General features: G+C 41.1%; 1 protein-coding gene across 1 annotated transcript in view; it reads right to left on the reverse strand.

Annotated features, from left to right (window-relative positions):
• ADCY5 (adenylate cyclase 5) overlaps positions 1–25,947 on the reverse strand; it is a 205,857-nt gene that overhangs the window by 38,803 nt on the left and 141,107 nt on the right. Inside the window, exons 5-9 of the mRNA XM_053947976.1 lie at positions 17,348–17,459; positions 17,043–17,170; positions 13,321–13,479; positions 12,980–13,121; positions 5,035–5,175 (exon numbers count right to left, since the gene is read on the reverse strand). Coding sequence (XP_053803951.1) covers positions 5,035–5,175; positions 12,980–13,121; positions 13,321–13,479; positions 17,043–17,170; positions 17,348–17,459 — 682 coding nt within the window. The remainder of the gene's footprint in view (positions 1–5,034; positions 5,176–12,979; positions 13,122–13,320; positions 13,480–17,042; positions 17,171–17,347; positions 17,460–25,947) is intronic.

The following is a 25,947-nucleotide window of genomic DNA, read 5'->3' on the forward strand; positions in this document are numbered from 1 at the left end:
AGGCCATTCTGTGATTCCCTGATTAATAAAACCTCAGGATGAGTGCTGGGTTCAGCGAGGGCGCTCCCTCTCACCAATGAAATGCCAAGAACAACCACAAGGCTGGAAAGCACCAACTGGGGAACAAACTTGATGAGGGAATCAGGGCTGTGCAGAGACATGGTAATCGCCTTCAACCACAGAGAAGAGAATTGTAAAGGAGAGAAAATTAAACTGTCTATCTGTTCTATCTACTGTGAATAGCTCATGCAGCACCACGGTTTCAAACTGAAGTGAGGACATGTGAAGTAAAACATCAAGAAAAATCATAAAACTGTTGAAGAGAATGCCCAGCAAGACTTTCCATCCTTTCAGGTCTTTAAACAAGGGCTAGACAAGTATCTGTCAGCAATGTTGGGAGCATAGCTGGCTCCTGTACAAAGGGGTGAGATCGATGGCATGAAGCTCCACGCAGCCTAGATCAGAAACTTTCTAAAATCTTTACATGTGTCTCATATTATTCATATATTATTTATTTCCTATACATTCTCCTAATAGATTCTTTTTAACCTTATTTTTTCAATATTTGCAAAGGATTTGGTGAAGCCACTCCAGACTTAAAAGCCCTGAATAAAATAATTAGAATTTTTTCAGGAAAATCAGGGATTTCACAAGCTTCTTATACAGCCTGTTCCTTGCATCTAGGTTTTTTTTCTTAACTTAGACCTTCCTTTCAGCAAATTAGTATTATTATTTTTAAACCTGCTCTTTACAGTCATGGAGAATGATTTATCATTATTTTTTGTCCTTAAACCGTTTCTGTATTTGAAGACTTTCATTTCTAATCAGTCTTCTCCCTTATAGGTTAGAGCAAACACAATATTTCTACACTTTCAGAGGACACACTGTTGAAATTGTGCTAATTTGTAATTTTGTCCACTAGATTATCTCTAATTCATCCACATCTCCTAAATTATTGTAATCCCAAACTGGATGTGCTTTTCTGGATACAAACTTAATAATGTTGAGCAGAGTAAAAGATGCAAGAAAATAATTTGTCATCTAGAACAGCCCTGTAATTTTGGAAAGTATCATCATTTCTCTTTTTATTGCTGTTTACAACAAACCTCTTTCAGTTTACAGTCAACTACAATCCCCAAATTGGTTTTTCTTTAATAGCAATTTTGTTTTGCTGATGAAAACTGAGACATGAGTATTATTTCCAGAAGTCTAAAATTCATCAATATTTATAAAAGCACTCTGAAATATATACTGGGAAAAGCAAAGTATTTCTCAGTGGTGTATAAATATTGTTATATCTATAAATATACCTGTATCTCAAATGCTTTTAAGTCCACTTATTTTTGACCCTCTTGTAATTACAATCTGGACTAGAGAGACAGTGGGGAGGACAAGGCTGGTGCATGGAGACTTGGGCGAATGAGCAGCACAAAAGTCTCCATTTCCAGAGAGATACAGTCACTGGTGCTGGACTGATTGCTTGTGTTTAGGAAAGGAGAAGACAAGCTGTAAAAAGCAATAAAAACAGAAAGCAGCCCTGCTGTTCTGCCAGACTGTGGCTCTGTTCCTGCTCTGTGTACAGCCACAAGCTGATCCTGTGCAGGTTCCCCTGCCCGTGGGGCAGCCCTCGAGCTGCCTTGTGCCCCCGGCCCCTGCAGCACCATGGGCTCCCAGGAGCAGGGCTCCAGCAGAGGCTGCCAGCTCAGGGCAGGGCTCTTGGCCCTCCCAGGGCATTTGGGTCTGACCTTCCTCTGCACATTTACCACTCTGTTCAGGGCTGTGGCTCCTCACCAGCTAATGGAGGTCAGCATCAGCAGCGTGCAACATTGATGGCTCTGGGCTGCTGCCTCCCTGGAGGCTCTGCAGGCCAAGGAAGGCCACTGCTAAGCAATGGGAAGGGAAAAAGAAGGATTTGTGATGGTCTGGAGAGAAGACCAGTGCACAAGGAAAGTGCTGGATGGGATGAGCTGACACAGTTGCAACCCCTTGATTCAGGCCCCAGTTGGCCAGGGTAGGAGTTGGAAAGTGTCTCCTCTTTTCCAGGACATTTTAGATTACCACCACATGAACACATGTAGGATAATTTATCTTATTCATATGTGCAAGTGTTTGAAAAAACTCCTGTGTGCACAAGGGAAAAACTTCAACTGTGGAAAATCTGCTGGACCTGGTGCAGGTTAAGGTCCAAGCCACAACATGGAGAGAAGCAGGGCCCAAAGGCCTCCCCATGCACTGCCCACGCTGCCATTCCATATAAACTCCACCAGCTGCACTGCTGATGTGCCCAGACATGGCAGCACATTGAAATGATGCGACAAAAGAGGAGGAGGAGGAGGAGGAAAAAAGGAATGGAGGGCTACATTTGATGCTAATGCATCTCCTCTCAGACTACTGCTAATATATCCTAAGAATAGAGACAGCTACCAGAGCCAGCATTCACTGGAAAGAAAAATGGCCAAAATAATTCCGTTTTCTATTAAATATAACAGTGTCTTCCCAAAAATGCAATTCAGGGAACTTCAATATTCTCTTTCAGGGAATTGTAAGTAGAGCCACAAAAAAAACTGTGTCTATTTTTTTTTTTCCGAAAATATGGTTGTCTTTAAAATGCAAAATGTTTTACATTTGTGACAAAACCCAGGGCCCTTCATAACCCTCTGTTTTATTTCTTACACACAAATGTATTCATATCTACACATTAATATAATGGAACTGCACATCACTGCAATATTACCTGGCTCCTGCCTGAGGACTATCTCACAATTACCCTTATAAATACCTGTCTTGCAATGACAGAGCTAAGGAGCTCCAGGTCTTGAACAGAAAGGCAATGTTGCATTGCCCACCTTTGGCATAATACTTTGACTAATCCAACCTCCCATGTTCACAGCTTCCAAGAAGAAAGACTATGTACAACAACATTCAAAAGGTCTGGGGAAAGGCGGGTGATGTGGAACAAAGAGCACATTTTCAGGAGATTTGAGAGCTGGTGCTGCTTACCAAGATCAATGATATGTCATCCCAGAGGAGCACTGATAAAAGCCTCTGTAGTTCTGCTCCCCTTCTGCCTCTCTGCATTTTCTATTTCCAAGCAGGCATTTTGCAGCCAGTGCGCACTCTGCATGCATTAAAAGCACACACAGCCTACATGTAAGACAGTGTTACAGATTACAAAGCACTGTGCAAAGCTGGGTGGTACAAAAAAAAATGCATATTTAAATTAGAAGTTAACACAGACTTGAGACAGGAGATGGAGAAATTGGTCCTGTGTTTTAATCATTAAAATGTCCATCCAGCAGCTATTAAAATGGGAGGCCATGGGGAGCATGTTTGCATTTTCACTAATGCCTCTCAAACATAACAGGTCTGTAAATCTGTAAATAACAGATTTTATAAAAAAACAGCCCATAAGAACAACAAAAAGTCTATCTGAAAATAATACTTGTGAATCAGGTTTCAGTGGGTTTTCAAGAGACAGCCTGATGCATACAACATCAGCTTCTCAAAAGAGAGTTAATACAAAAGGCAGATTGAGTAAAAGAGACTTTCTGAGCTGCTGAATTTTCAAGAAGGTAAATAGCATTACAGGGAAAGGCTCAAGATAAGGAAAAAAAAAGTAAGTCTTTCCTCCTACAAGTGAGGGGCAGTGAAGTTTTTAGGACTCAGCTTGGTATTTCAATAAATAATTATGTTTTTCCAACTGAACAACCAGCTAGACACGGCAAACTGTAATTAACACCAAGAAGCATAATACCATTTGGCATGCATACACCTTGTTTCTGAACAAGAGGCTTCAAGAACTCCTTAAAAGCTATTCAAAGAAACTTATAATTATAATTATGTGCTAGTGTGATTAGTCTCTTCTAATAATGTCATGCCTATTGAGCACACCCTATTGAAAAGCCCACATAAAAAATGCATAGTTCCACTGATCTGTATGCTCATGTCAGAAGCCCTCATTTGGAGATCTGAGAAATGAAAGAAACATTACTATTACTAAGAGATTTGGTTTAGCACTGTAAAATAATATTAAGATTGAATAATATTAGCACCAACTATTAATAAATGTGCCAGCATTCCCCTTTAAAAGATACTGTATGCAGTTTCTTATAGCTATGCCCAAATTTTTAAACTGTGGGATTGAATCTCATGTTCATAAATTTTTTTAAATACTTAAAGGCTTTGGTGACCTGGTGCAGAACTTTGGCTATAGACAACAAAGCGAGTAACAAATAGACACTTTTGACTGTGCGTGAAGGGTCAAAACAGCATAAATAAGGTTACAGAACAATCTGATTATGCATGCAATTATAGAGGTGCTAAATATTTCTATTATTATTAAAAACAGCCACTATAATATAAACTATTTTCTTAATCTTTATTGCAGAAAACAAAGATATCATCTACACCTTTTATGTAAAATGAGCCATAAAAGTCCCCTCAGTGCAATTGAGTTGGTAATTAGCTCTTGTTCATTTTAATTTAGAAAGACTGTGAAAGGTACAAAAAAGAAATGAAGATGCCTGCTACCTTAGGCCAATTAATTCATGTACTCGAGGATGTATTCTCCAGGATTAAACATGGCAGTGACATCCCTGGGGCCCCACGAGCACACAGAGAGGAGAACAGCACCTGCCTGTGACAATGCAAGCCAGAAACCTCTGCAGGTACTGAGCTAATGGAAATTTGTGTCAGATGCCTCTTGAATGCATGGGTTATGGAGCAGTTTTTGCACATAATCACGTCTTCTCACACAGCCTGGATGAGTATTCAGAATGTGGGAAAAGTCAGACAAAAGAGCTTTCTTTGTGCCATTCAGCCTCCATTCCTCTCTCAAATAACCTTGTGCCTCATCTCACAATCACTCACCTCCAGATGTACCGATTATTGTTATTTCTGGAGTCAAAGTCAAATTTTCCACCCCCATTTGGAAAACGCCCTCGGGGGCTGTAAAAACCTTCAGACAAAGCAGGAGGGATGTATCACACCGTATTAAGAAGAAAATAAATTAATGTCCATAAAGCAAGGCATTACCATTCTCTTCATCTCCTTGGAGACCTGGTGGCCTCCGAGGTGGTTGTAGAAGGGCCGGTCAACGCCCCAGTGTGGTGGGTTATGGCTGATGGAATTGGCACGCTGGCGGTTCATCTTGGCTATCGTGGCTTTCTCGTCTTTCTGGAATACAAACCAGAGAGAAATGCATAATAAATTTTCAAACATTGACACAGCAGTCATTCTCCAAGCATCTCTCACTTCTGATCTCTCACTCCAAAAGCTGGCTTTGCACCTTGAACTCTATGAAGCAGTCACTGATCAGAAGCAGTCCCAGTCTCTTTCTCTTATTTTTAGAACACTTTAAGTGGTGCCCATAATTTTAATCCTTTACTTGTTCTGAGCAAACACCATAACCTGTGTAAACATGGGAAACATTTAAAAATGGAGACATCTATTTCCTTTATTAGCAAACTGAATAATTTCAGATAGAAAACTGCAGCTCCAAGCTGAGATACTACCCAGAGGGTCCTCAAAAAGCAAAAGAACGGTTCCATCATAAGAGAAAGGACAGACAGAGTGATTTGGTTGAAGAACAGGAGCCTTGAAGCTCCTTGAAGCTATGGGAATACAGGACACCTTTCTCCATAGGCACAAGCAAATAATTTTCCATACTTGCAAAAGCATATTCCCAGACGTGCTAAGGAAAACACGTAATTCTTGCAAACAACTGTGTTCACATTAAGGGTAATGCAATTGCAGAGTGTGATAAAATGGTCTTCCCAACTCTAATGCTACCTTCCAATTTGACATTGACACTAATTCTCCTGAAGTTTGGACAAAGTCTTTGATTTTGTTATCAAGGCTTTGCCTCTTGGCTGCAATGGGAGCTTACTGTGAGGTTAGCACAGGATCTGTCAGACAGGCTTCATTCCAGCTCAGTGCCAGTTTCAAGAGCACAGAAGTGCAACATGTAACTAGGCTCAACAACAGGCAGAGTAGTTCCTTATTTTGAATATAGTCCCTAGCCGAAAGGACAGGCAGGTTTCCACATGGAATGTGTTCTGTGGACAGGAGTCCCTCTAGCAAGGGCTGCACTGCCGACTGGCTCAGGGAGGATTGTGTGATTTACCTGTACTGACTCAGAAGGCAGAGCGGTGGCAACTACTTGCTTAAAACAAAAACTCTGGAGAGACTGAAAATGCAGAAAGTATGGATTGTTGTTTATTACTTGAGAGATTAAACTTTTTAAAGAGAATTGCTGCTTCAATGACATTAGAGAAGAAAACAGACTTAGCAGTTAATTTTGGATTTCCAGACAAATGAGTGATTTAAAAAGAAAGCCTCCATTGCTTTCAACTGTAGAATTTTGGTTCAAGTGTTATTTGACAATACAAGTAGGTCTGCTGCTTTTCTTGCCTGGAGTCTGCATTCCATATCTATTTATTTTGATTCCCCACTATTCAGTGTAACTTGTACCTCTCAGGAGTTTGCAAAATACCTGGTGTTATCTCCATGGTAACCACAGAGTTAAATGTCAAGTGCTATGCTGCCTTAAATTAGGGTTTTTAAAAAGAAATTTAAAAAGGCTTGCTGAAATTCAGTGCTGGAGAAAGCTGCCTGATTGACAAGCATGGGAAATCATCTCCTCTCTCCTTGCAAGGAAGAGACAGCTACAATGACAACATTTCCCTCGAGACCACAGCTCACCACACGGGCACCAAACATTGCTGAGCACGTGGGGCTGCAGCTTCATGGTCACGGGCTGGGGACATGGGGCCACCTGTGACAGGAGCCCTGTGCCCCACTGCCAACTGGCCCCGTGACAGCGAGCAGCAGTGGTCCTGCAGCTCCAGGGTGCCAGCAAAGACCTTCACCCAGCCAGGATGCCAAGTGCAGGTTCACGAGGAAGCCCTGTGGGAGCAGGATGACCGTCGGGAGAGCCATAGGTGCTCCCCCTGGATAGCAAGTGCCTCCCACATCGCCTCTTCCCCACATTGAACCCACCACTGGTTCATCTGCAAAGCCTGAAAATTCCAGCACTTGGCACCAGCTGAGTTTCACATGAGCAACCATGACAGAGCCACTGGATAACCTCCAGGAGAGACATCTTTTAAATGTTTCTAAAAATACATTAATGTGATGAAATCTTGATGTCCAGATTTGAATTGGTTTGAGGTTTTGTTTTTTAAGACTCGCTGCTCTTTATACTCTTTGCCATCATTTGTAATACTTTTTTGTGGCTTTTTTTCAGTTATGCAATATTTTTCATAGTTATGCTTCTTTCTTTTATGATGTGATGCCAGAAAACTGGTAGAAAAGACAGTTTCATTATCTCCAAGCAAATAGATATTGTTTTCAATAACAGAAGTGACACTGTCAATACATTTTATTCCAACTACGGGGAGGGTTTTCAACCAAATGGAATAAAAAAACCCAGATGTTGAAACTAGGCTGAGGACCCATAAAAACAAATCTATTTGGTTACTTTACAAATGCCTTTACATCAACAGATGATAAAAGTGATATACAGCAGGTTTTTGCCCCATGAGTTAGTAAATTTGGTTAGAATTTGAGAGAAGCTTTAATGCCAAAGTCCATGAAGACATACTACCCCTCTCAGCCCATGAGTGATCCTCACACCTGCTGCAAGTGCTAGTGAGTCTAAAGCACTGCTTGATGAATTTGAAGGAAATTAATGACCTCATACATATTTATGGCACATCTGGATTGAGGTAAGAACAGGAAAATGGGTAAACATGCAGTTCTGAGATTGTTTCTAACCATGAGGTCAGGCACCATAAATTTTCCATGGCTTCACGAACTCTGGCATTATTTCCCCCCTACCTCTTGTAGGAAGTTTCCACTGGATTGTGGACGATGTTTCAGCAATATTTCCAATCAGATTAAAACACAAGCACAGTGCACTTCTGCTTTTCCACATTACATAATGTGCTACTATATCATCTTGAATAATAGGACTTTGCTGCTAAAATCAACACTTACTAAAGAAAAAATAAAAACCTGTTGTTTTAAAAACTTGAGATAATTTATTTTCTGCAAAATCACTTGTTCAGTGGGTGATGAAAATAACAAACTCTAAAAATGAAGCATTAGATGGGTCACGGCTCCTCTGTGGAAATTTGAGGATGCCTTCTCTGTTTCTTCCTGGCTAAGTGACAGCATAAGGACAACTTGCACACAAGGCTGACTAAGGCATAACAAAACTGGAAAAGAAGAATAAAGAAAGAGAAATGGTGATACCTTTCAATCCTACTCATTACAGGCACTACCAACAAGAGAAGAAGGTGCAAAATTTCTGACAGCAATGAGTTTTTCAGATTTTAGGTGGCTAAACTCCAGAAAGCTGTTGTGGGAACTTTTCAAATCTGGACTCACAAACAGACTGTAAATCTGATTCCCAGGGGTTTTATTGTGTTCTCACCACACCACCAGTTCCCACACACTGAGCTACAGTAATGCTACAGCAGAACTGCAGAAAGAGCTGGGGTTTTCTTGTACTTACCAACTGAATCAAGAATGCCTGTTACTTCTTTATTGTGTGTTTGGTAGGATTTTCCAACATACTGATCACTATCAGTGCAACAGTGAAATCTGATTATGGATCAACCCGATCAGATTTAGCTACATATAATTCTTTAAATTTTCTTGAAGTCCTTCTGACATGTGCATGATGTTTCTGGTAGTGTTGCATGCTCCAAACCACTGCCTTCATAAATCTACATAAGTGGAACCCTGCTGAGGTCTGATTAAATGTGTTAAATTGAGGAATCATCACATTAGATTGATTGTGTTTTAGGAGAGTCACATGCTCAACATTTAAAGGACCATTTTGTTTCTTCAGCTGGACGGAATTCCAGGGTGCTATTTAGAAAAGAATGAGAATTGTTTTTCTAGGAGTTACAGCCAAAGTTTTGTTGAGCTGTTTTAAGGCCACCATCAACAATCCTTTCTGAAACTGGTGTGTACCTGCTATTGTTAAAAGAAACACCCAAGTGTAATCCATTGAAAGAGATTAGAAAAAATAAACATTTTTTCCCTTTGCAGACTTTGTGCACTCAGCACAGTGTGTTTGGTCAGCAGTATTGCTCATCTGTTTGCAGGCACATTTTGTTTCTACTCGTGTCCAAAGCAAAGCATTCCCCTAGATTTCTGACAATGTTGAGGATGATAAAACTAGCTGTAAAACTATGTGCTGTTAAAATCTTATTCCCCTTAAGGTCTGTTTCCCACTCCTCCAAACACACACTTTTCCACCCTTCTCAGACTAAAGCTTTGAAGTGCTGGGAAGAGTAGTTGTGATGGTTCTGCAAATTAGTGCAGCACCTGATCTCAGAGAAGAGCAGAAAGCGAGCAACAACCACTGAGTGACACGCTCCTGTACAGACAACAGAAACTTGGGCAGCACAAGAACTGGGAATAAGTAAATGGAGTATTGTAAGAATATCAGAGAAGTGATGAGATAGCAATAATGACTGGGACAAATGTTTTGAATAAGATTCAGAAGGGCAGATATAAAAGTTGTGAAGGTGGAGGACCAGAGATATGTGATAGGAATGCTACAGTCTGCAGGGTAAGCTAAAATACATGGATAAAACAAAACCACTCTGTAGAAGGGTAAATACATTGTTCTGCAGGCCATTGCAATGCCTAGGGGCTAAGTTTGGGAATCACTAAAATGTGGGCAACAGTTTTAGTAATTCTAGCTGATAAATTGCTGTTTATCTGGAAATACAGACTTTTGGGTAAAGAATGGAGCCAGTAAGGAAGAAAGGCAAAGATCTCCTTGGAGAATTCCTGTATTTCTACCATGCTAATGTTTTAAGTCCATTAGAAACACACATCCAAATGATTGTGAAAATTAATTGGATAAGAATCGAAGTTACCCTGTGTAAATCACCCTATACTATGTGAGGATAATAGAAACTTACAATTCTTCATTACTGTAGAACAAAGAGCAGATTGTTTTTTTCCAGGTAATCACTACTGCTACAGTAGAGGCAAAAGGGAAGAAGGCTCATAAGCATAAGTTTATAAATGGAAAACATTGAATTATAGAATCATTTAGGATGTATTTAAGATCATTAAATACAGCACTGCCAAGTCCCACAAAACCATGTCTGGAAGCAAAACTTGAAGTGTGATGTGCTGAAGTCAGAAAGACAACCTCCATTCCAGATCTGTGGAAAACTGCCAAATTCCATGTCAGTTCTGGTAACAGATATTTTTAATAACTATTTAGTCAGTTATCACGACACAGAACTTGTAGAGCAGAAGATTCTAGGTTTGGATTAACAGCTTTGAATCCAAGTTTTTCTAAAGAGAAAAAAATGCAGTAGCTCTCACTGGCTTTGCTTCTTCCATAGAGCCTTTGACAGAGTGCTGTGTTGGAGAGTAAGGGCTAAAACAGATGGGGAATATGAAGCTGGGAAAAGAGCTTGTTTCTAGTGCAAATGTCTCTAATGCAAGAGACAGTGTTGAATACGGAAGTATTAGTCTGGATGAAAGTTACTAGCAGAGTTACTGTGTTACTACTCTCAGGGCAGATTTGGTTGAATTTTTTTCTTCTCATCTGGCAGCAAGTAAGCAATGACGGATTTGGCTAACAAGAGAAGCAGAGGTGTATTTGATAGACACAAAGAAAAGGAGTATTAGCACCCAACATTTGAGGACTAATATGGTAGAAATGGAACTTGAGACACTTAAGTGTACAAAATGCCTCATTCCTTTAGAGATCACAGACAGAAACTTCATTTCAGTATCAGGAATCACATTAGTTCATCACAGAATAAACAGAAGACACTGAGATAATCCAACTTTGCAAAAAGTAAAGGTTTCCTTTGAGGAGCAAGAAAATATGAGAGCTTGTCTCTTCTTTGTTGTGTGAAAACATTAAAAGAGTCTGTCTCAGGAGAAAAAGGAGAGGGAGAGGGGATACAATTGCTGGCAGGCAGCAGACAACCAGAGCAACCCAGCTTTTAGAGCAGCCCAGTGTTAGCACTAATGGGAGCAAACAAACCACAGCAAAAGATTCAACAGACCTTTATGGCAGAACCTGCTAATTTCATCTTTCTATATGTTTCTCAGGCAAGTGCTCACCCATGAGGGCAACAGAATCACAGGACAGGGCAAACAGAAAGGTGAAAGCAGATCTGGAGGTAAAGATGAGGAGAAAAAATCCAAAAAGACTGGATTTTAAAACTTTGCATTTAGTTCCCTTTTAATAGAAAGCAATTCTTCTGCATATCAGACAGAAAACATGGACTACATTTTCAGGTCTAGCAATATTATTAAAGACTGAGAGAGAAGAATTTAGCTTTTTCCACTCCTAAAACTGCACTGACTATATTCCAGTTAATAGCATTTTTAAAAAGGAAAAATAAAAAAAAAAATCAAAGAAGAAGCTATTTTCAGTTCCTGAAACAAAAATATTAGATAGATGTTCCTCCCACTTAATCTGGAATGGAATCCACATCTCTTATGAGTCTCTGTCCAATCTCCTACTCAAAATACATCCTGTGTTCAGAAATGAAGTCAGGTGCCAAGCACTCTGAAGTGTCTGTTTCTGAGGTTTTTTGCCTACACTTGCAAGCAGCAGAATCCTGATTTATGTCTTCATCTTCTCTCCAGAGAAACTTTTGCTTCTCCACAAGAACATGCAGGCAGGTCACTGCATGATTTAAGAGACAGTATAGGCTCTCCACTCCAGGAGATGGGATCTGACCACAAGGGTATTTTGGCTTATATTCTTAAATCTGCCCAGCAAAGAGGAAGTGACTTAGATACCTAAAACATCAGCTGGCTCATTGACAGGCAGTGATGCTCAGGAACAATAATCTTGCACTGCAAGTTCTAATCCTCTTTTGAAGATTGACAATTGTTAATGAGATTTATTTTATGAACAGATAGAGACCAAAACATCAGCTTCTCTCTTTAGCAGATGATGAGGGATTTTCTTGGAAATTTTTTACACAATATCTATTAAGGAGATTTGAGGCTTTCATTCTCTCAGGAAATGAGGCAATGGTAGCAAAGTTTTTCTGTACAGGTGTTGGTTATTCAAATCAACCATGCTGTTGCAACATGTCACAAACACTAATTCACTTAATCTCATGCAGTCACATTTATAGATGTGGGAAGGTTTAATTGGGTTTAGATTCAGAAACATATGAAATTATTCTCAATTGAGGCCAATCTGTATATGCTTGCCCACACCGTGAATAGCAAAATAGGGGCTACAGTGCAAAATTACTAGCAGAAATATTATTGGCTATGCTCAACTAGATAAAAAAGGTATTTTCTTAGTATTTCAGTCTACCATTTTTAAAAATAATACAAACTAGTGATAATTTGCTATTGGCAGTGTCACAAAAAGAAGATTTATTGGCTGATGTCCACTTGAGTTTGACTTGATTCAAGTTCAAGTCAGTAATGCCCTCATAGCCTTATTTTGTGCAGCCTGACCCATGTCATAGTTGGTATGATCTCATCTTACTGTCACGATGATGATTGATCATTACAGGGGACCAGTTTTTCTCATCTTCAGAAAGAGAGGCTGAAAAGCAATGATAGGAACTGCTCTAACCTTCATGTTCATTCATCTGGTGAGCAGGCAGACAAAATCACCTCTGTAATCTAACAGAGAAAAGATCTTTGTGGTTTTAATCTATGCCTTTAGGTACTTCTACAAAATACATATCTATATTAACAACATTTTTCAACATGATTTTGAAAACAACCGAGGACAATTTCTTTGAAAGAATTAGAAATAGCTCAATGCAGACACCTTTGTAGATGGTGGCTATTCCCTTCTACGCACATAAAAGTTCAGGAAGAGGAGAGAGAAACAGGAATTTTTGCCACTGAATGTCTCAGTGTCTCATCTATAAAGGCTCTACTTCGGTGTGTCAGAGACATCAAGTTATGTAAGGTACCTAAGACTGCATTAGAGTTTGTTTGGTCTTACCCTCTTCTGGCTGCACCGCACAATCAGGAAGGTCTCAATGCTGTGCTCTTTCAGATAAGCGTTGCGCTCCCCTCCGAAGCCCAGCTCCACCTCGTAGTCTCCATTGAGATAGTTCAGGGTTGCTTTTGTTATGTGGATGCGCCTTGGATGAGACAAAAGAGAAGCAAGTTTTGTAGACTCTGAAAAGTGCTCACCTAAAAAGCCAGGTCCTGTCAGGGATGGGTTCCATGTACTGGACCAAACAAGCAAAAACCCCAATTGATTTAGCCATGCCACTACTCTTACACATTCAGTGTGGGAGTTTAATGGATAAACAAAACAACTTGGATGAAGCAACTTACCCAGCTTTGCCCCCTGCTTCCATGTGGTTGGCTAATGTGACATCGTTGGACCACACATCAAACTGCCACTTCCTGAGGCCCAGGACCCCGCAGTGAACTCTCCCACTGTGGATTCCGACTCTCATGTTGACATTCACGCCCGTAACCTCACGGACCAGCCTGAAAAGAGACATGGGGGAGAAGGGCCATTACTAACAACTGAATGGCTGCAGCCAGCAGCACACAAAAATCCGTAACGATCCATAAATTATTCACAGATACACATGGTACAGCTCATCCACATCAACAGGACAACAGAACAAAACTGGACGAGCTGTACTGCTCTTGGATGGCCAGGCTGGCCAAGAAGAGCCCCAATTAGAACGTGGAGCTCTTGGAGTAAATCCATGTACACTGAACTCAGGATCAAGTTGAGAACTCATAAAAAAATTATCTCTGGGGCAGTAAAAGGATTAAAGTGCTGGTCTCTGATTACCATACCAAAGCTGGACATAACCTGCCAGCACTCGGCCTCATTAAGAATAATAGCATGTTGCAAAGAGAAAAAGGAAATGATTTCAGAGATCTTAATTTGTCTGTATGGCACCAAGCATCAACTCTTCCACAGATGAAATATGATATGTGTGTGAAATACCCCACTGAAGCTGGAAAGCTTGAACAGGCCTTACAGCAGTAAAACCAGAGAACCAAATCTATTGCAGTCACTCCAAACAGGCAGCTACAAATACTCAAGTTCTGAATGTAACGAGGTTTTGGATGCTCTGCTTACTCCCAAAAAGACTGCTGGAATACTTTGTGGATTTTCCCCTTTAGGGCAAAAGTTAACTTCATGAGCTGTTCACATGAGAAATATATTTAGAAGTGTGGGTAGGGAAAAGCCTTGATGAGGCCTTCAGAACAACTCTGCTTCTCATTATTGCCAATCACATCATTCCCAGAATGTCCATGCTTCACAGGCAAATTCACCTCCATCATATACCACTGTCTCTTCCTTTGAGTAGTAAGTTCCTTGCAGCAAGGAAATACTTTATACCTTTATACTTTATATCAGATTTCAATCTCTTCAGTTTTCAGGTTCATCCACTCCTTTCTAGGTAACACCATCTGGATAGCTAAGTCCTCCCAACTCTCTAACATCAACACAGTCCTAATATTTATGCTTTAGTTATTAATGAAATTGAATGAATAAAGATAGACCAGTTCTGGACTCCAGTTCATTCCTAACAGTGTCCAAGATGACTTTTTGTTGAAACAGCTCCTATCCTCTTTGAGTTCCTTTCTCTTTATGATCCCTATCTTCAGTACCTACTCACTGAAGTGGCATTCATTATTTTATTAACAAGCAGCAGAGATTGTCTAGCAAGGACAGGAAGCTGATATGAGTAAGGTGTTACAGGCTTATGAACTGAAAGAGCTCCAACCACAACACTCGAGAAAGGAACAGGAGCTGGAATAATAAGAATATAGCTGCACCCATAAACCTGATAGAAACAACAAAGCTGCAGTTCCTCCCTGCACTGGGTGCTACAACCCCTCCTGCACCCCCTGCCAAGCCATGTCACTGACAAAGACCAAGGAACTTTTCTCAGTAGAGTCATTGATAACCAGCTGACTTTGTCCAGACTTTGCAGAAAACAAATAAGTTTGGTTATTCTTTACAGACAAATGAAATATCCTCTGTTACCTTCCTTTTTTTCAGCTCATTTATACCAGTGGTACAGTGAATACAATTTTCATGAAGTCTTTCCTATTTGGGGCAACACTCCCTGCTGTTATTAGACACAGATGAAATCAGCCTACAGGCAGGGCCCAGTGTTGGTGAAGTCTGCAATCAAATGTTCAGTAGTCATTTGTTACCTGCAATCAAATATTCAGTAGCTATTGGTTACCTTAATTGTGAAACCTCTTATCTTGGTGCTTAGGGGAGGAGGGAGGAAGAGGGAGAGCAGGGGTAGTGAGAACAGAATCACCTTCCAGACTTATTAAGAGATAAGACTGTTAAATGCATTCATTATACAGTGAGTGGGAAACAACTTTTAAAGGCTGCTGAAGAGCTATTTGTAAACAAACACTGAGTGCACCTCAGCTCTGTGTTTATTCCAAGTAAGGTGGGTTGCAGTTAATCAATGAAATCTAGACTTCCTGGTGTTATTCAGCTTATGGGGAATTACACAGCAACACGTGAAGACCTCTGGATTTCATCAGACCAACAACTGGGCAATGAACACAATATTCTGTGGGGGTGGTGGCTAAGGGTTGCTGCTTCTTGTGTTTGACAAGACCCTTTGTCACCTGCTACTTAATTGTATCTCACGTGGAAGAAATAGCATTCTTTCAAGGGCTACTGGAAATTAGTTACTTGCAATTCCTCTTATTTTGCACATTGCATGCAAACCCCAAAAGGAGACTGGTGCAAGGCAATGGAGTTTAAAACCAGGAAAGAAAAGGTAGAAAGTCCTGACAGTGTACACTGTGTACAAAGCAAGGGAATGCTGTTGCATGTTGTGCTTTGAATGGGGTCTCCTGGGTGAAAACACTGCTTTTCACCCTGTGTGTATTTGTGTTATGAAAATGAGGTTGAAAACTCTGGGGGTGTATTGATGTCCTTGCAGAAATTCAAATGGTTAAGGATGTACTGTACCAAGCTCAGCAAGGAGGTACCTCTAGATTTTACCAAGCTGAAAAGGAAACTCCATCAATTTACTACATGGAATAAGTGGAGAACTGCTGAGAAATCTTCTACTTCTATGTTGGTACCACTAATCCTTCAGAAGATGCTTTCAGAAAATAAAAAACAAAAGAGAAGGGAAAGAGCAGGAGAGTCTGTGCAGCAGGGATGATGTAGATATCAAGGTCAGCTCAGCTACCATCCAAAACTGACTGAACTTTTCACTTAAACTTGCATACACTCAGGATGGCCAAATAATTCTTCCTTCTCCAAATTCTGAAAGACTGGCTTGTGAAAGCACATGTACAATGCAAACAATATTCAACACTGTCTGTAATCCCCCACATAATAAAACTAGATATGGGTCTCCAATTTGTTACTCTCTAAAGACAGGAATGGTCTGGACTAATATGGTTGCTAGTCTGCCCTCAGGAGCAGGCAAAGACTCGCCACATCTTTTAAAAGAAAAAAATAGAGATGGGAAAGTAAATGGAAATAAAGGAAAAAGACCACGAATCTGTCCCAGTCTGTGCTAGAGCAACTTCATGCTTTATTTCAATAATTAATTTAATTAAAGTAAGAAAGCCTTGAATGTGACCCTTTTGGCATAGGGACACATAGAAGAGGATTTGTTGAACTAGACAAGACAGACCTTAGCAGAGCAATTTTAAGGTGAGTAAAAAACTGTTTTAAAGACACATAAATGAATAATGCCTGAAATTTAATAAAGTTATTATTAATCCTCTGAATTCACAATTCTGCAATTCACTGGAATCCTCCTTTGGGAATGAGACTTCCACTAATTACAGTAATCTTTGCCTTTCTCACCAAGAGGCTGAGCTCTGATATCCACATGACTGTATGGACACAAGTGTCTGTTTTGCTGCTGTCAAACCTTAATGGCATTTTGGTTTTTTGTTCTAGCTGTTTTCCCTTTTTGCTGGCCGGAGTTCTCTGATTTGGTTACCTTGCTCCTAATGTTAAGAAGAACTAACAGGAAAGAGAAGCTACTTGCATTTTTTTTGAGCTTCTCTATGGCGAATATGGTACTTACGAGATGGCCTCTATCATATCCATTCCCATTTCAACACAGCAGTGTGCATGGTCAGCTCTTGCTTCTGGCAACCCAGACACACAGTAATAGCAATCACCCAGGATCTTGATCCGTAAACAGTGGTTCTCCTTAAAAAAAATAAGAATAATAAAGGAGAAAGAAGCATTCAGCTTATATTCATGCTTGCAATAGCTTGCCTTTTAGGGCAGTGAATATTTAAGAAATTCAGTGAACCAGCACAGTATGTCATTCTTGCAACAAGAGAATAAAAACAAGAGGAAACAAACTTATGATAGAAAACTTACAGCTGCAAGTTTATCGAATCTGGCAAAGAGCTCGTTCAGCGTCATGACCAGCTCCTGAGCAGTGCACTGGGAGGCCAGACTGGTGAAACCCTCTATGTCTGCAAACAGGATGCTTGGGAAAAGAGAGGGAAAAACAAAAAAAAAGTGTTACAAAATTTGTTGCTGATATTTGTGTAAGTATAAATTCCACAGTAGAAATCTGGGATGGGAAGGAATGTGGGGTGTCCCAGCCCTACAGCAACAAGGAGATGAGCAGCTCTAATGCATGCTATGATGCAGCCCCTACCCCACCTGCAGCACCCAGGAGCTCCTCCCAGCAAGGCTGCAAGCCCAAAATGACCAATGTGCTGCCAAATGACAATTGCAGACCTTGCCAGCTGAGGCCAGCTGTGACATAAGGATATCACACCACAGGTCCACCCAGGATGGACTGGGAAAGCCCTGTGAAAGCAGCCTGGACTGTTTTGAAAGCACAATTATTTGAATCACAAGTATTATTAATGACTCTCTGATTTCAGTGAATCAATATTAATGTTGTGCTGCAAGGACAACAGTGGGTTGTGGTTTTTTGTTAAATTGCACAAAGATTCTGTCTCATTGATAATTACAACATGGAAAATACTGACTTGCAATCAAACCCAGCCATTATGGCAAATTTAAAACTATTCAGTAAAACAAGCAGCAGACTTTATCTATATAGATCCAAGATAAAATGTAGACATGCACACACATTTATATAAATGGAAAATTCTTAAGTTCTACTTGTACATTGGAACATTTATCCAGTGGTTGATTTGTTCTTTGAAATTGATTATTGCCATCAAGATGTACTTGGAAAAGAAATTAAAAGTCTAAATAACAACCACTTTGGAATTGTTTCTTCTTTGTAAAATAAAACTCCAAGATGTTTTAGGCAAATTGCAGAGGTATGTTTTCAATTGGAATTCCCTGCAATGCCTTCAGTCACAAAGCAAAACCAACAAAAATATTTTCACAAGCATTTTTTGCAAAAATCTCAAAACACATTTCAATTCTGGCATGCTTTTTATATTTTCCTTCTACATTTCAACTCCAATAAATCACCAACCAAACATATTGCATTAAATACTTCTTTGTTAGTCCCACTGATGCTAAAATGTACAAGAAAAAACCAAGACAAATGCAGGGATGTCTGAATCAAAATATACTTTGCCATTTTTAAACACTTGAGAAAACACACAAAAATAAATCAAGATTCCACATATTTACAAATAAAAGTAAACCTCCTGAAGAAACACACTTGAAATCAAATGAAAGCTTAGACAAGTCTGTACTGCTCATAAGCAATTTAAGTATGTGCTAATATGTAATGTACAAATGGGAAATGTCTCCAGTTCTAGTGGCAGTAACAAAATATATCTTGTTGAAAGCACGTTCCTCCTCCAATACAGGGCAAATTGCAAATTGCTCCTTTTTGAACATGTTCACACTCTGCAATATCCTTGTGTTAGAACAGGAGAAATCAATGTCAGCTGCTGCTCTGACATTCAGATATCAATGGGTGTATCTGAAAATACTACCCAGGGATGCCCTGAGCCTTCTCCTCATGCCTAATAAATGTGGATAAATGACTGAGGTTGCTCCCTTCATTCCCCATTACGATCCTGCTAGATAAATGGATCAGACATTTCTAGAAGTGAAATGGTGGCAATATTTCAAGCACACAAATGAAGCGATCAGCAGAGCCCTATGGAGCTGTTCTACACACAGATTTGTGTTAGCTAACCAAGCACCTGAGTGCATTACAGCCAGCCAGCTGTGTGACCTGCTCTGCCACCAAACAGCCACGCTGCTGAGCTATTAGCAGACACTCTCTGGGACACATGGGCTGCAGGGAATGGAAAACCTCATCAAGATATGGAAAGGACTGCATGTGAGATGGCAGAGGACAGAGCAGGTATCTGGGAACTGAAGAGGAGAGGACAGGCACACATTCATGCCAGTTGACTGGAGAAAGAACACGACACAAGAGTCAGAGAAAACAGTCCTTGACAACTGGAACCCAGCCTGAAGCCTCTGTCCTCTGCTCTCAGCAGGGTACTCTGAAAGCCACTAAATCACATTTTACTCCTCTGCCCAATCTGTGCCCTCCACACACTCCAGCAGCAGACTCCAGCCAGGTTTCTCAGTCCCAGCCCTGCTAATGACCTGCAAGGGAGGAACGGGGACTGAGGAACTTCTGTTCCTGCTGTTATTAGCCCTTGTAACCCTTAAATTCAGCCTGCTCCCTGTAAAATACCCAAAACCCCAGAAATTACTAGAAAAAGAGATGTCTCTTACAGCAGCCATCACAGAACAGCACATGATCCTCATCCTGTGTTTAGTCAGAGCTGTGATTTGAAAATGAAGCCTGTTATATCTATGTCCTTACACAGACAACACACACAGTGAGATGTCTGAAGCACCTCCAGACCCTGCCAGTGCATCTTACCCAGACTAGCAGCCTTAGAGATTAAACACACAGATTCCACTACTTTTAACTCCTTACTCCACACTTCAGTCTTACATGTCAGACTACCCTTAGCAATGAAAAGATTTTATTGAAGGACCATGGTGTTGGTGATTGTGATGAGGGGCCCAACTCATGCCAACTCAGTCTTCAGAGGTCATGCCATTTCCTTGCTGGTGGGAGGACAATGCCAGTAACAGGCCTCCCTTGTGCCAAAATCTGCGCAAATGACAGTGGTCAAAAAAAGGTTAAAGGAAATAAATATTATAGCTATAAAATACTGTGAGATAAGTAAGGCAGTGGTTTAGCAGTACTGTTAGCTGGAGTAGATTAGAAGGGATTGACCACACAATCTGCAGCCTGGACATCAGCAGCTATTATCAGCCCTGAATTGCAGTCCCTTCGTCTGGGAGGCTATTGGTTTGTGGAAAAACCAGTTTAGCATGTAATTAAAATGTTGTAATGGTATCAGAGTTCTTGATATATTTTCCACTCCATCACTGTCTCCAGATTTACCATCTGATTGGGTTTTGTCCAGCAGTAACTAGGGTATGACCTCAAAAAATACAGAAAATGGTTTATTTCTGGGAAAGACAGGGAAGAAAAGAGGAGTTATCATTAATTTTATATGTATTTTTAAATTCTTTCTGTTTTATTTTGGTTGAAAAGTACCACAAATTGTGTTTTAGGGTAGAGGTGAATACTTTCCTAAGCTCCTATTTCAGTTCCTATTTCCAGCAAGGACTGGCTCAAGATTTCATAGTTGTACAAGGCAAGCTCAGTTTTGTGCCTGTTGCCCTACGTGTCTCATGATACTGACAGGAAAAAAGGATGAAAAAAGCCTAATGGATGGATCCTGCCATCCTCCCCTCTGCTTAGGGACCAGCCTGACACCTGCCTGGTCTCACCCAAGCCCCAGGCAGGGGAACAGGAAAGGCAGATACAGGGACTTGAACAACCCATAGCTGCTGGCTCCTATGGATTCCACCATGTCTGAAGGGCAGCACAGGGCAGGCTGGGCTCACAGCTCCAGCTGCTGCTGCCATGGCAATGCCAGCCTCTGCCTGAGCTTGGCTCTTCCCAAAACCACCAGGACACAGTGGACTGCAAGGCCTCCATGAGCAGGACGTCTGGGTGCTCTGTGCACAGTGCTTCACAGAACTGCAAAGGCAGACTGAGCTGAAATGGAGGGAGGCACAGCCAGGATGCAGAGACAAGAGGAGAAAATTCCCATCCTGCTAAGTTCAGCTTTCCCATTTTTTTTGGTCTGTAATGCATTCACACAACAGTTAACATACACCTGGACAAGCAGCTCTGGAACCAGCAGGAGCCTCAGTGCAACATCCCAGAGACTAGCTCAGGTCCATCCCACTGCACCTGGAGTCCTACCACTGCAGGTCCTTTAAAACTATCTCCTGTAAGTCAGGTGATCCTTGCACTACTGATGCACCCTGAGGCAGAAGCATCACAGGATCTTTGGGATGGCAAAAGACGGCAAAGGAGCACTTTCTTTGCAAGTGTGCAGGAAGGGGAGAGATTTGGCAGAAAGCAAAGAACATAAGGAGTAAGAAGAGCTAAGGACAAGGTGGGAAGCAGGAATCCACAAGACGTTTAAAAACCACACACATCTACAGGGAATGATTTTGCAATGCAGACTTAAACGTCTGGAGCTAATACAGTTATTAAAGGAGGGACACGACACAAGTTTCCCTGCGAATGCAGGATTATTCAAAATGCTAAATTAAATCATGAGTGCTTGTAATGTAAAAACAAAAAAACCCAGTCATGTTCTATTTCAAGCCATGTGCGTGCCATGCACGCCAGCCACAACATAAATCAAGCAAGGCAAGAAACACAAACCCTATCACCATCACAACGGTAATGCCAGTCATGAATATAAACACCATGTGTTGCTGGAAACCAAACGCCACAGGCACTGCATGGGAAACAGAACAAAACCCCAGACTCGGTGAGCTTTAATGGCTTATAATAACTGCAAAGTGCTTTTGACTGCATCTGAACCAAGGTATTTTACCACAATGAACACTACCTACAAGAGAAGAAAGAGTTCATGTGCCATGATAAAATAATCATTGTCCACTAGGAACAAGCATTCACGAGCAATGGTGTAACAAGAATGCCACTGACTTTAGACACAGTCTGCCCTTGTCAGTCTCACTAAGCTAATGGGTGAGGACAGGGTCTCAGGGTGCTACAACACCGTCCACTGCAACTGGTGTTGCATGTCATTGAGTCATACTGTGAAAAAGGAAGAACAAAGAAGAAGGATGGACCAGGATGAAGCTAACAAAACTCTCACTTAAAAGGCTGGGTCAAGCTCTTTACACCAAAGTAGGCTTTCAGAGAACCACAGTAACGGTGAAGTTGGAAGGGACCTCTGGAGGTCATCTTGTCTAACCCTCTGCTCAAGCAGGGCCACCTAGAGATGGTTACCCAAGATCATGTTCAGATGTCTTTTGAATATCTCCAAGGAGGGAGCATCTCCTCAGCATTTTGGTAAATGAGTCAATTTTTGCACTTGGATGTCTGTTTAAAATGCACTGTAGGCCCAGAATTATTTTCCAGCCCCAGTGGCATAAACATAGTATTAAGTTCATCTAGAAGTTCCTGAAATAGTCAAGACATCAGGATATATCCAATCTCTCCTTCCTAGCTATAGCTACTTGGGGATGGGATGGCATGGAGATCCTCTGTGTCTTCTACTCACCCTGTGCACAAAATAGGATTCCAGCTTCCAGAAACACTGAGAACATCTCATCATGCTCTTTCCCTGCTGAATTTGACAGCAGCAACAACAAAAGGACAAACCAAAACAAGCTGAGGACAAGTTCACAGCAGTGCCACAGCGACCATGGCCAGGCGGCAGCATGTCTGGGAAAAGCAGCGCTAATGTGAACAAGGGCAAATTCCACCTAGGGAGGGTGAAGGGGCCCACACAGATCCTTGTGCTGAGTGGCAGCTCAGGGACCACTCCAGCAAGCTGCTTATGGACCATCTCAGGTCTCAACAGCATGTCAGCCTTGCTCTCTTGGGATGTCTGTGTGACAGGCTAAAGACACAGCCTTAGCGATGCAAAAAATGTTCTCCAGAACAGCAGGACATCAGACAGACCAGAGGTTAAAATCTTTCCTTTTCCTACAGTCATGGGAAAAAAACAAACAAAACAGTAAAAAGATACATGTTCTATCCTAAACTTATATGGTCATTTTGCAGAAGATCCATTTAGTATTGGAAATCACCTATTGTTTAAAATGAGCCCTAGGACTGCTGTGACACATGAGCTGGCACAGCTCCCCCTTGGAAAGGAGGACTCAGTCTTGCACCATGTTCCACCTTGAGGTCATTCATGCTGGCTCCCACTTGCTCAAGAGGGTGAGAAGGCACAAATGTACACAAATGTTGTGATAAGCAAAGGAGTACTGGTGAGAGAGAGAAAAACATGAAGTAGGAGGAAATACACAAAAAACCCCTACAAAACCAGAACTCTTTGTGAGCCTTTTCACCCTTTTCTTTACAACAAAAGGCAGAAAGCCTCCCTCCCGTCCCTCTTCAAAGTTACCAAAAATGTAAACCAAACTCACATGACATATTTGAAAACTTCACTCTGCAAACCCCTACTGAGTGACTCTGGTGGCAGCAAAAACCAACAAAGAAGCAGGAGTGCAGATGGCTCTGAGAGACACTGGTGGCAACGTGCAGACTGCCATCCACAGCCACTGCATGATGACAGCCAGGCTCATTGCAAAGACACAAACTGCAGAGCCCTGCTTTGACTTGATTTTCCCATGTTTGCTCTCAGGTGAGTGCTACTGGAGGTCAGAGCTGCCTGAGGGGCTGATCTGGGAGATGCACATCTCCAGCACAAACATGCCACATTTGTGGCTGCAGGTCTGTCTGCATTAGCAGGGCTGGGAATGCCCTATGGAAAGGGTCTGGCCCTGCTGATGCTCAGGAGCTGCTGAGAAAAATGGCACCATACTGTCCATCATGGTCAGTGCTCCTCACCTCAGTGCCTGTGCTCTGTCCCTCACTGACAGCACAGGAAAGGAGAAGAAATTTAGATCCTGAAATCACTAACCAGAAGGGGAAAATGCACCAGTCATGCAAAGAAAAGTTTTTCCATGACCTCCCTAGGTTTGTAGTTTACAAGCATGAGTAGCATCCCCAGTTACTGGAACTTAGCTATAGCTAGGCAACATCAGTACTCCTTTTTTTATTTTAAGTATTAGAAATTTGCTATCCTCTCCTTCTAAACATTTTAAGTTACAAGATTTTCCTATTTCAGCAAACTATATTTAACCAGATTGATTTTTCACTGGAAACAGGAGTAATAAATAGTCTTTTGGGAAGAAAAGCTACTTGAGGAAGGCAAAACCAAATAAAAATAGATATGCAGTAGCTACCAGCCAAACTATAGGTGTGACACACTATAGATGGCTTTGAGATGAGTGAAAGGAATTTTAATTCTCTATCACTGCCAGCTGAATTAGATGCTTCTGTCTGTCAAACCTAAAAAGGAGATCCAACCACTCTAAATAAGACTTTGTGTTATTAAGACTTTTTTCATTTATCTAAGAAGGGACTGATGGGAATGCCAATTTTTTTCCAATTGTTCTGGTCAGGGGGAAAAATCCATGTAAATGCAAAAGATGCCAAATCCATTCCATCTCCAAGGAAGTTTAAGAGGGCAAAGCTGAATGATAGGGCCTTTTGCAGGAAGGAACCATGCACAGTGCTGACCCCAACCATGTGCCTTTGCTGTGGCTCTGAGCAAGCCCAAACCCACCCAGCTCTGCCTGACCAGTGCAAAAGAGCTGGTAGGTCTGTCCAAACTGGAGTTAAATCCAGCCCACACCAAATACCAGATTCACTTTTGTTCCATAAGACAGCCTGAAATCCAGAACTGCATGTAAAACAGAAAGGAAAAGCCATATTCTGGTTTTCAAACTTCAGGTGTGCTTTTTCCTTTGAGCATTACTGCAGTTTGTTTTCTGAGATTGGAACAGTCTCTGATATGAAAATCCTGCTGTAAACCAATAAGTAGGGCAACAGAGCTAAGAGAATTCTGAAAAAAGGGACCAACACAGTTGTAATTCTGTTCAGGGCAGGAAGGCACTATTACTTCCTGCCTTCTTTTTGAGACAATACCTTGCAAAATTGACTGAAGCTATAGAAGCAGCACAGTAGGAAAGAGAAACAACTAAAAATTTAAGCATGTAAGCAAAAGAAAACCTGTTGCAAAGAGACTGTGTGCCAGCAATCCATCAGTTGTCAGAGAAGGCAAAGAGAGTAATATATTTTGTCACAGTTAACAGTTTCACAAGTATATCCTGGCTCAGGCACATGGCATAGAGATGAAATTGCTTCTAATCAGGTTTGTGATGCTTTCTGTTATATATTGCTCAGATCTTTGTATTTGATGGAGAAAGAATGAGCTCTTCATAGCTGTGAAAACTGCCTTCAGTCTGTTCTTCTCTGGTATCATGGATATTCAGGCTGACAATGATGCTTTTGTACTCCCTGACCAAAAAGCTGCAGTGATTCTGCATGCAGCCATCACTTCAATCCAACCTTACTTCTTTGCTCTTTCCCCGTGTCCTCTCCTTTTGGGATTTATTTACTTTGTCATTTCAGCAAGTCAGGGTTTTCCCTCTGGAAAGTCACTACATAATGAAAACATTACATTAGTATATAAATGTCATAATTTAAAACATTAAGGAGAAGTTGTGCCTCTCCCAAAGTGGGTAGGTAGCAAAATACACAGACTCCCAACGGATCAGCTGAGAAGGAACAAGTGATGTGGTGTTCTGTGTACACTATTTCCATGGGTAGCTTATTAGATCAATAATACAAAGTGGCCATTTGGTGGGAAAACAGTGCTGAAGAACATGAACATGAGTCTTCCTGCCCTTTTTGGAACACTCAGCATGAGTGGACTTGCTGCCCCCTCACTTCTATACTTTAAAATGTAGTTGAGCAGTTGTGTTTTTAAAATTACACTGATGAAACTGTAAAGAGAAATGGGCCCAGAGTATTCAGAGACACTTAACTGTGCACACTTTATAATGGTCACTTTTCTGAGAAACACCAA

The sequence above is a fragment of the Vidua chalybeata genome, chromosome 7, assembly GCF_026979565.1.
Source record: "Vidua chalybeata isolate OUT-0048 chromosome 7, bVidCha1 merged haplotype, whole genome shotgun sequence".
Lineage (NCBI taxonomy): Eukaryota > Metazoa > Chordata > Aves > Passeriformes > Viduidae > Vidua > Vidua chalybeata.